The sequence below is a fragment of the Ailuropoda melanoleuca genome, chromosome 8 (assembly GCF_002007445.2).
Source record: "Ailuropoda melanoleuca isolate Jingjing chromosome 8, ASM200744v2, whole genome shotgun sequence".
Classification (NCBI taxonomy): domain Eukaryota; kingdom Metazoa; phylum Chordata; class Mammalia; order Carnivora; family Ursidae; genus Ailuropoda; species Ailuropoda melanoleuca.
In genome coordinates this window covers 24,850,678-24,862,679 of record NC_048225.1, presented here as the reverse complement: position 1 = coordinate 24,862,679, position 12,002 = coordinate 24,850,678, and the positions used below count along the sequence as shown (strand labels likewise).

The following is a 12,002-nucleotide window of genomic DNA, read 5'->3' as shown; positions in this document are numbered from 1 at the left end:
ATGCAATGGCAACAGTGGATGAATTTCAGAAATCTGCCTATCTGGATAGCAAATATAACCAGGAGGGAAAGTTTTCTTTAAAGGAGGCGGCCCCTCGCCTGGATGGCTGTCAGTTGAACATCTGACTCTTGATTTCTGCTCAGGTCATGATCTTGGTGTCATGAGATCGAGCACCACCCCCCCCCCGGGCCCCATTGGGTTCTGTCCTCGGGGGGGGGAGTCTGCTTGAGATTCTCCCTCTTCCTTTGCCCTTCCCCCACCCACCTCACCCCACCCCACCCCACCCCACTCCACCCCTGTGCTGGCTCACACCTCTCTCTCCCTCTCAAATAAATAAATAAATCTTTAAAAATTAAAATAAATAAAAGAAAGGAGGCAGCCCCTGAAGTAAGCCTTGAAGGGAGAACTTCCCAAGCAAAGGAGGACGCCATTGTCACCGTCCAGGCAGGAAAGGACGAACGGCCGGGGACCAGAGCAGCGGGAATCCAATGGGAAAAAAAAGGATGTAAGCCAGACATTCCCAACTTTCAAGTCACACCACCCTGAGTGTCTCAGTAATATTTTCATAGCACTTCCAGGCCAAAAGAATACCCAAAAGCTTAGGTAGTTAGGTCCAACCACTTAGTAAGTCCTCGTGCCCTAACCCCTTAGTGCTTGCTGGGCACTCCATAACTCCTCCAACGTTGCCATCAACTGAACACCAGCACCCTTCCTTCTCCTCCTGCTGGCATGACGCTGGCTCTTCAACCCAGCAACCACTAAGACACCGGTCCAGAAAGACCAGAGGTCACTGAAAGGAATGGAGCCACAGAATGTTGAAACTGTGAATACCTCCAGCTAGTAGTTCATAGGACGTCTGAGAGAGGCCTCCTCTGAATATCAAAAATATCCCACAATGCTCGCGCCCTGAGTTTGCTCCAATGCCCCGGGGTACCTCCATGCACAGTTTGGGAACCATGCAGAGACGCCATATTGAAGAGGTGTGAATCAGGCTTGAAAACTGACTGGATGTGGGGAGATAAAGGTCTCCCAGATCTCCAGATCAGAGCTCTGGGTGAGGAGTGGAGCCATGACAAAGAGTATGTAGGAGGGGAGCAGACGGAGGGCATAACAATGCAAAGAGAAGAAACGACTACAAGTACTACCTATGGTCTACAAATACTCAAAACTACACTCTGGTTTCATTTAGTTCATGAATTTTATAGAGAGTGAACGAAACCTCATACCCGGAGATTTCTGAGAGCCAGATGGAATGGGAGAACATCTTTACACACCACACCACACCAAAGGCTTCCAGGTCTCACACGACGACCGCACGACGCTGCATCTTAAAGGGTGCTAGGCATCTGCGCTGTCCCTCTCTCCCCTACTGAATCCTTTAAAACAGTGACTGCTACATATTTTAAACACTGTTATTTAGGTGCTGATTCTTCGTGTTATTTTGATACATGTGAGAATGAGAAAAGCAACTCATTCCATTTTAGGAAAGGTTTTAATGAAGGGAGGAAGTCGAGCAAGTTAAATTAATGGCTAAAATTAAATACATCTACGAACTACCCAGAATGCCTGTTAATGCTGTATCTATGTTAACCCTATCCTGGATCATCAAAAATCAATTGTTTTGACCTTTTAGGCTTCTGTGACCACGTCTGTTCCTGAATCACCCAGACGACACATGTGTGAGTGCACGTGGATGTCTCGGTGATGCGTGCTTAGGATGATGAATGCATTAACTAGGTAAGCGTCTGAAGCAACAACTGCTTCTGGGTAATAAAAACTTCTTGCTCAGTTGTAGTCAAGTTAGCTCTGTTAACAGCAACCACAGGGACAGAAACCCCGTAGCCGTCGTGGCCCTTCAGAACGGCAGGCGGCCCAGGGCTGTGCACAGACAGCTGAGTCACTTCTCCTGAAAACTCCCACAGGTCTGGTCTCGCTAGCAACACAGGGTTTCAGTACCTTGCCAAATGTGTACAGATGAAGTAAGAGGAAGCGAAGACTCCATTCCTTGGGCTGCTCAGTACAACTCACTACTACGACTACAAAACGGGAATTTCAAACATCAGTGTGAGGCAAAGTGGGGCTGCTCTGAGGGCAGCACTCTGACTCAACGCCGTGCAAAAAGCTCGTCCTTAAAAGACAGAGGATGCCCACGTCGGGAGGAATCACGACCATCAAAGACAAGTCACCCGCTGACCTCAGAAAGCAGTAAATATTCAAAAAAAAAGTCCCACAATACATTCCTGCAGCCCTCGGCTTTGTGACAAATGTAGAGACTTCACTGTGAGGCCAGAGAAAATTGCATGTAAAACTGAGCGCCCTCCGCTTCCTGTGGAGTAACCAAGAGCATCTAAGGGACACGCACCGAGACACTTAAACGGTATCACGATGTGAGTCTTGCACTGCTTTTTGTCCCTCCGGCACCAGTTGTCGACACTGACGGGCTCGTTTGCTTCCATCACATTTGTGATCTGTAGCTCTGGATACATCTGCAAAGGAAAGAAAACACACACACAATAAATGGACTTTATCCATAATAAATGGACACTCGTTTGCAAGTAAGGATGCCTCGTGTCAGTACCATCATTCTGCTCTGTAAATCTCAACGTCCACTCTGCTACTCCTGGTTCTAACTGAACCCACCGAGTAAAAACATCCTGTAACCAGGGATGTACTGTATGATGACTAACATAATATAATAAAAAAACATTAAAAAAAAAAAAACATCCTGTAACTATTAGTTTCTTTTGACAGGGAGATTTCTGATCACTTCTAATGCACTCTCTTAAAAAGAAAGGGGCGGGTGCGGCAATCTTTATTTAAGGACATACCAAAGCAGCAAGCTCTCAAGCCCAAAATAAATCTATTCGGTATCAAGTCCATTTGTAGGGTGCTTGTAAATAGCTGAGAAGAAAAACACATTAAAAGGCAAGTCCAGGGGTGCCTGGATAGCTCAGCCGGTTAGGTGTCTACCTTTGGCATCCTGGGATCGAGCCCCGCATCAGGGAGCCTGCTTCTCCCTCTGCCTGCCACTCCCTGCTTGTGCTCTCTCTCTCAAATGAATAAATAAAATATTTAAAAAAACAGATCATTAAAATTTTTTTTAAAAAAAGGCAAGTCCATGGAAATGTCTCATGAAATCAGAGAATAATACTTAACCCTGGCCCTCTAGGCTAATCTTGGTAAGAAGTTAAAACACCTCCTACCCTTTCCTAGGTCACGTTTTGACCTAAAAGGTGAGTTGAGTCAGATCTGAGACTATCACTTACAATACCGGTGGCTTTATATCAGCAAGTGGAAAGCCAAGAGAACCAGGCTTTACTAGCATACACATGATGTGTTTGGCTTCACATCCTCCCATAGGAAGTGAGAAGCCAGGAGAACCAGGCTTTACTCGTACGGTTCCCGCCAACCTTCTGCCCTGTTCCCTCCTGAAAGAACCGAGAGCTCGCAGCGCACACGGGCAAAGCCTCTGACAAGTCTCAGTCATGTCATATATATTTAGAAATAAAAGGCCCGGGGCTCCGTCATTAGCAACTTGGTCTTCTAAGGTAAAGAGGTTCAAGCTTGACCCAGAAAAAAAAAAAGCCGTTTTCACATTCTGGCAATACTCTTACCTCCTGACAGTACTGAAGAACTTCTTCTTTTGTTCCAAAGCAGCTCTTGGTGCCTGTTGGGTCCGGTTCCCATTTCCCAGTCTGAATGTTTACATGCATATTTAACTTCCCACAAAACATTGCAATTTGAGGCTCAGCGACAGCAAATCCTGTTCCAGCATTGGCTGCAAGAGCCTACCGAAGGGAGAAAAAAATCCACGTTTACTCAAAAAAAGCTGGCACAAATGCACAGTCATCCAATGGTTTGTGACAGTAGAGCTGATCTTTTAAAACTTCATTATTTATTATTTTTATCTTCATAAACAAATCCTTTTCCCAGGAGTTAGGCCAGAAAAAACGACAACTATTGGACTTACACGATCAAAGTGAAAGGTCAATGGAAAATCTAACCCCACTCCCCACCTGGACACTTCTGACTAAGGGAACCTATAATCCAACTTCGATCTGCTCTAATATGAGCACATCTACTTCCCATTCCTCAAGACAGTAAGCCATAAAAGTATCGAAAGGCTAAAGTTCCAGTAATTCCCCACCCAACACAATTTTGTGGAGCAGCATGCTAAATGCCTAGGTCACAAGAGTGAGCAAAAAGTGATGGTCCCTGCTCTCATGGGGCTTACAGTCTAGCCCAACAGTCCACACTCATACATGAGAAAGTGTGACCACATTCCCAGATGTCCTGAGAAGGAAAAGAATCCAGTGCTGAAGCAGCAGGCAGGAAGGGAATTTAACTTAGGTTTGGGTAGGAGGTGGTCAGGGAAGACTCAGACTCCTGAGAGCAGTACTTGAGAACTTCCCATGTGGAGAGAATGGAGACAGAGAGGCAGACAACAGCAGAAGGGTGGAGAGGCATGAAGGGACAAGCCTACACAGTGTGTGAACCAAGAAAGGACTTCTGTCTATATCACTGAGGTGCTGGGAGATTTTAAGCACAAAGTTAAGATTTTCAAAATGCAGCTGTGATACTTTTTCTGGTTGCAAGATGGCAAAGAGATTGAAAGCGAACAAGTGTATGCAGGGGAGGGCTCAGGAAGCTGGAGCTGCAGAGAGAGAAGGGGGCAGAGAGCAAGGGTGGGGGGAGGATGGTACCTTGGACTAAGGCAGTACAGGGGAGAAACGGATTTAAGAGATCAGACGGCACAAGTGGCAAGACTTGGTGACAGATTAGCTGGGGGGGGGTGTGAGGAAGATGTCAAGCGCGGCTAGCATCTCTCAATGAGCGATGGGATCATGCATGGAAGTGGAACACTAAAATGGAACACTGAAGTGGATTTCATGAGCAATTTTAACTTGTATTAGATAAAAATAATCAATGATCCCATTGTCTTTCTTTGGTTAGTATCCTCTTCTTTGTGAAAAGATGATAGCCACTAAGAGATCACAAATTACAGGTGAGAAATAACATTTAGGCATTGACAGTTAAGTCTCCTACAAAGTCTTGTGTTCTAGAAAAAACACAGGCATCCCAGCATCTAGAAATACACTGATATTGATGATTACATCCACAATGGAGTTTTGTGGTCTCCCCTAATGTAAAAGGTCTTTCAAAATAAAAATTAAACAGTTTTTTAAAATGTTAAAACTTGGCGGATAGGGTTAAAGACTGTATGGTCTATCACGCTGCTCTTATTAAAAAGAGCAATTAACATAAAATGGTTTTCCAATTAACAGAAAGGGTAGCTTTGACTTTTATAATATATGGGAAATATATGCTTTCTAAGCAACTCTCATTTATTTGTGGTGATGGACAACACAGACATTAATGGTCCTTCCAATCAGACTACATTTGATTCTGAAAAACATTATAACCTTTCTCCAGGAAAAATTTGCCATCCTCCACACATTTTGCTTAGGAGCATATTAAAATAACCCCGCTTTCTACCAGTACAAGAGAAGAAAGCACAGACACTTGTTGGATAGCTAGGAGAAAGCTAATTTGGGTTGAAAATATTGCCAAGATCAACCAGGGTTGAAATCACACCTCGATTAAAGCCAGCGAAAGAACAATTAGCAACTTTATCAACTAGAATTGATTGTAGTCCTACTGTGATGATTCATCATTTATTAAAGTAGAAGGCAGATCCTTATGCCTTCCATGTAACTGCATACAAAGCTACAGGCTGATAAGAACAAGAAAGAAAAGGGGGGGCCTGGCTCAGTACAGCACAGGACTCTTGGTCTCAGGGTTGTGAGTTCAGGCCCCATGTTAGGTGTGGAGATTACTTAAAAATAAAATCTTTAGAAAAAAGAAAAAGAAAGAATATTTAAGGACATCTGTGGAAAGGAACACACACTTATTTATAGGCAATACTCTAATGGTATATTAATTCAAAACAATCATTAAAAGGGGTAAGGACACACAAGGCAGATGTGTTTAATTCTCACACTGAGTTCAATATGTGTACCAAAATGCCTCTTCTACTGGCCATTCTTCTTTTGAGAGCCATATCTAAGGATTATGGCTAGAATGCTGGATTACGATATGGAGGAAAATGGATATACATAAATGGGTTAACACCGAGACAAAGACAAAGAAACCCAGGGACACTTTCATCTACTGAAACCAGTGTTTCCCTAAGTTCTTTCCTTCCTACCTCAAAAGCCCAGACAGAAATAAAGAAAATCGAGAAAGATATGATAAATATATAAGCAAGAAAGCCAAAGCAATAGGTCAAAAGGAAATAATTAAACCACCACAGTTAAATCTAAAAGATGTGGCGCAATAATTCCTAAATTCTCTCTATTCCTTTGTATAGTTTATTTATTTTTAAGAGTTTTTTTTTTAGAGGGGGAGGGGCAGAGGGATAGAGAGAAATCTTAAGTAGACTCCACACCGAGAACAGAGCCTGACACAGGGCTCCATCCCATGACCCTGAGGTCACACACGACCTGAGCAGAAATCAAGAGTCTGATGCTTAACTGACTGAGCCACCTAGGCGCCCCTTTAAGATTTTAACTAATCTCTACACCCAACATGGGGCTCGAACCCACAACCCCAAGATCAAGAGCTGCACACTCCACTGTCTGAGCCAGCCAGGTGGCCTTGTATATTTTAACATTAAAAGGAGCTATTAAACAAATAGGATTTCAGGTGTGGGAGAAGTTCTGGGGGGAGGGGGCATTAACCTCTTCAATTGTAAACATGAAATCAGGTAAGAAACAATGTCAATGAGTTAGTTACTGTGAGATCACCAGAGCCACAGACGTGGAGTGGTCAAAAGCGTGCAGGCAGCCACTTATCAGCACCAAAGATTATGTTCCACATGTTACTCATTATGGTTGTTGGCTAAAAGACCACAAAAGCTCCAACTGTATAAATGTTCAGTTTATGGGTCAACCACTAAGGTCAATACATCAGTGATGAGTGCATTTGATCTTTGTGCTGAGATGGTCAGCATCGCCTTCCCTAAGAGAATCTAAAATACCAGAGGTTAAGGCAACAGGAAGAGGCAGCGAAGCAGCAGCCCCTCACATCAGTTACCACCAAGAAAGAGGAGAGTAACTGGAATCATTCCAGACAGCTAATATGCTGCAGTGATTCACTTCTGAGTTCAGAAAGATTAATCCTTGTGGTTATAAGAGACTCTCAAGAAGGTATCATCTGAAATATAAAAAGCCTCTGTGGGCCATGTCTAGGAATCAACTAATCAAACATATCCCAACCTTACCTAGACGATAATAGGATCGGTTTTGTTCTGTGATGTTTGTACTCCTTTCCTCTGAAAATGCCCTTATTTAATGTGCTTCCATTTTCTTAAGCACACACTGTGCCTGGATCCATTACATCAATGTATAAATCAATCTGTTTCCTAATCTAACATGTTACAAATGGGATTTCACTGCCAAGTCAGCACTTCTGATATCCTGTGAACCTGGAATCCTCTACGAAAGAAAATTAATGCCCTGTGCTTTGGCACTTAAGCCGGTCCTTGTGATCTATGCACATTGCAGCACTTTTAAGGCTTTGAAAACAAATTGCATCAATTGCTTCCCAGCCCAGTGCTTCCATTTTACTTAATAATTCATTCTTAATAAGAAATTCCATTTTATTAATTTGGCTCAGCGAAAAGATTTTTGCTTTACGAGGACAGAAACTCAACTTGGTAAAAAGTGCTTCTAGTAACTTGGTTGAGAAGCTGATATGGCTTAAAGCAAGAAATAAATGTAAGTAAATCTAAATCTGAGCCTAACCTAAATGAGGGCCTTTAATGATCATCTCCAGAGATGCAGCTCCGGGGCCCACCTCCCCCACCACCCCTTCATGAAGGGGCTCAGGACCACTGCAGCACCCCCAGTCAAAGCAAAATGTAAGCCCAGTATTTCCTTCCTCACTGTAACGATCATCTCAGAAGCTAATTTGGCTCCAGGGTTTGGGAAAGTGCCTGCTGTGGAGGGAGCATCTTCTGAAGAGGATGGTTTTATCCCCTTACTGAGTGAATCATGTTTCCTCGGATAGGAAGGTGCTGCAATACAGGCAGGCAAGCGTCCAGCTTCACCCCAGGAAGGCCAGTTAACACAGTCCCAGTATGAATAAATACTGAACGACGCATGCCTTCGTAGCATCTAGTTACCCACCTGCAGGGTAGTGATAGCAAAAGGCACAGCAATCATCATCAAAGACCTTCCATGTAAAGAAAAAGTCAGCAAAAGGACAGTCTATTAATGGGTGCCAAGATCCTATGTATTCATTCGTGTTTGTTCAAGTTCTGCCTGGCATTTCATGATTCGTAAGTTAAAATGACTTAAATCTTTGTCCACCAGCCTGCACCTAAGATTTACTTAATTGAGCAAAGTTTTAAAAAGTCATCGTTTTAAGTATCTCCCCAAGGTAGTGATGACTACAAAAGGGAAGAAGCATTACTGCACAGTGGGCACACTACCCTCACCAGCAGTAAGCCGCGTAAGACAACCGATGAGCAAAGACGGAGGGGCTCTTCCATTTCGCAAGACCGAGGAGAAATGACAAGTAAATGCAACACGGGAGCCAAGACAGGATCCTGGGGCAGGAAATCAACGTCAGTGAGAAAACTGGAGAAACTATTTGAATAAGGTCTGAGTCAGTTAATGATTGCGTACCAGTGTTAATTTCCCAGTTTTGACAATTGCACAGCAGTTGTGTCAGATGTGAAGATTAGGGGAAGCCCAGGAAGGGTATATACAGGGGAACTCTGTAGAATTTTTGCAACTTCAAAGAAACTCTAAAGTTAGTTCAAAATAAAGTGGTTTGGGTTTTTTAAATCTTGTTTATCACCCACCTGAATTTTGACTATGGCTGCATGGTTTCAATCTGTCATAAAGAGAAGACACACTTTTAGGTCAGGCCACTAGTAAGTTACAATCAGAGTAGGCCAATACCTGAGAAACAAACTATTTATTCTGAACACACGAGCATACATCCTAATGGAGTAAAACCCTGGGTGTGCAGATAGTAAATTCTCTCCAGTGGGAGGACTATTATGATTCTGCTGAGAGCCTAATATATGTGAAAGTCCTCTTTTGTTACTGTCAAAAGGATGACTGGAGTTCGGAGCCTTTAGCATATCTTCATCAGCGGTAAAGAAGTGAAGCTTTCAATTTAAAACAAGCTTCAAACATTTCAACCCACTATTTAATAAAATAGCAGGATTCTTGTTAGGCATTTTCCAGTTTTAGCAGCAAACTAAGAAAACCTGTTCTTAAAAGTGACAGTTTGCATCACACCAACCGAAACTCCTTATTAGCTGTGGTTTTGAGTGGTTTGTGTGTGGGTTTTTGTGTGTGTGTGTTTTTTTTTGGTTTTGTTTTGGGTTTTTTGTTTTGTTTTGTTTTGTTTTTACATTTGAACTTAATCCTAATTAGAAACTGGTAAATTAGGTTTAGGGAGCAAACTCTGGATGCAAAAAGCCATTATTTTTCCACTGACATATGCCAGCTGTTAGGTATTATTTTCAAAGGCAGTAATTTATACAAATAATCTCTGCTTTATTAGAGCTCTAAATATTAAAGTATAAATGAGGTATCATTTCCAAGATTAAAAATGGTTTAGACTGTCTCCAAGGCTTTTTATAGGAACACAGTAATTTGTTCATCCGGATTACACTGGTTGGTAAGGATCCAAGCCCCAAGATTTAAGAGAGCTGTTGTGTCCCCAAGATGAGAGCAAAGAGTCTTCTACAAAGAAAGGTATTGAAAACTACATAAATACATAAAATACTTTAATGTTAAAAAAAAAAGACGAAGAATAGTGTTTATGGATCTAAAATTCTCAAGTGGACGGGTTCTGTACTGGCTCCTGTCCTTCTTTCCAATTGCCCATAATAGGAACCCTAAGAAACCGATTCCAGCAGGTACGGAGACAAGCCTTGACGAACCATTCACTCTCTCTCATTGCACTCCTGACCTCAGAGGAAGTGCTGAGGTCATGGGCAAGGGCAAGGGCTTTAAAAGGAGGGCAGACCCTGACAGAGTTCCAGTCCCATCAGGGACTAGCTGTGCCGCCTTTGGCAGATCACGTAACCTCTCTGGACCTCAGTTTCTTCATCTATAAGATGCTCACAGTAGTAACCACTCACCATAGTGTTGTCTTGAGGTTTAAGTGAGTTTAAATGAGCACATAAGCAAAGTGCCTGAAATAGTGATTGCTCTATAGAAAAAGTTCTTCAAATGTTCGTGGCCATTGTTATCAGGTTTAAATTTCTTTATTTGTAAAACAGGGCTCCAAACATACCTATACCTCTCAGGCCTGTTGTGGGGATTAAATTAAGACGTTGCCCAGGAGTATGAAGCCCGATGTCTGCCACAGAGCAAGCACTCAAATGTTAACCTCATTATCGTCGGGCTGGCTCCGAAACATTCAGTTCTCTCTGGCTACAATTACAGAACTGGAGCCTAAATTACGAGCGTGCAGGGAAGAACCCATGAAGTCCCCATGGGACTAGGCATCCTTCCCAAATCCAGGATGGCATGAAATGGGTTTAAAAGACTGCACATGCCTTCTTTACCTATTAAATCCAGGCATACTTCAAACAGGCTGCGTGAGGACTCCACATTTTCTTCTGTGGGAATTCAGGTTTACACGAACCATTTAATACCGCCCTACCATTTAGAAGAAAATCACCGGGAGTTGCTGGCTTCCTGGCCCTGGTCCAGCTTCCGGCTGGCACGGAAGCTAGGTCAAGATGAATCTGCAGTTACTACTGAGACACTGCTGTGATCAAAAGAGCGCTATGGAAGTTATTTCTCTAAATTTGTATTCTTGAGAGAAGGATGTTCCCCCCAACTTACTAGCTATGCAACCTCATGGAATAACCTCTCGCAGTATTATTAGTTTTCACTTCTGTGCAACATAAACATGGTGCTACCCAAATTTTAGGTATTATAATAAATGACACCCACAATATTAACTTTGCACTTGGGTTCACAGTTCGCACTACAACAGACAGAACTCTACTTTCCTGATACTCCCAATGCCTAGGGAACATACATGGCTTGGAAACAAAGACAGCTTCCTCACCAAACAGGAAACTGCAAGATTCCAAAGCCAGGCAGTAATCCTGTCATCCGTTGAAGGCATGCTAACTGCAGGGGCCAGAAAGCCATGAGGCTTGAGTATTAATATAAGATGATCTAAATGGTGTGAACTTGGGCTTAACCTTTGAACTCACTGGCCAGTATTACTTGGTTATTTATTGAGGGTGCTAAATAAATAGTGTGTGCAGAGTTAGGGGGAATGTATATGTATATGTTTTCTTAAACCGTAAAAGAGGGAAATGATTTTAAGTAACAAACACCCAGGAGTGTTACTAATGAAATATTAATAATTAATGTCCATTCTAAATCATTCCTACTAATTCACAGATGATTGAAATAATTCCAAAAAAGGACCAAACAAAAGAAATAATACAAATGATGGTGGGGTAGGGGAGTGTTCTGTGGGATATCCAAGCACAAAGCTGGCAATACTCTCAGAAACTATAAGCACGCTTCTTACTTCTGGCCAATAAAATGCTTTTATAATACTGTTTATTTCAAATGCATTGTCATGATCATTAAAAATTAGGCACTATGTTACCATTTTTCAATTATCTCATGTACTTAATGTAATAAATTACACCTCCTTTAAAAATACTCTATTTCTATTTTGCCAAAGTATATACTCAACTCAGTGATTTTACCAAGGTTAAGTTGGGCAACTACCCACAGGTCAGCTTTGGCTAAAATGCTAACTTCCAGAGGTTACAACCACAAACATGAAGAGCTAATGTCAGAGATCTGAAATTGATTCCACTAGGTCTCCTTTCCTCTACTATAACCAGGAAAAGATAAGGGCTCAGGTCATGATCTCGGGGTCTTGGGACTGAGCCCCGCAATGGGCTGCCGGCTCAGCGGGGAGTCTGCTTGTCTCTCTGC

The 12,002-nt window shown here is 42.6% G+C and overlaps 1 protein-coding gene across 4 annotated transcripts in view; it reads right to left on the bottom strand.

Moving 5' to 3' along the window:
• Positions 1-12,002, bottom strand: part of APLP2 (amyloid beta precursor like protein 2) — an 82,126-nt gene that overhangs the window by 34,273 nt on the left and 35,851 nt on the right. For all 4 annotated transcript variants that reach the window (XM_034666082.1, XM_034666084.1, XM_034666085.1 and 1 more), the window contains exons 2-3: positions 3,615-3,788; positions 2,363-2,486 (exon numbers count right to left, since the gene is read on the bottom strand). In XM_034666082.1, coding sequence (XP_034521973.1) covers positions 2,363-2,486; positions 3,615-3,788 — 298 coding nt within the window. The remainder of the gene's footprint in view (positions 1-2,362; positions 2,487-3,614; positions 3,789-12,002) is intronic.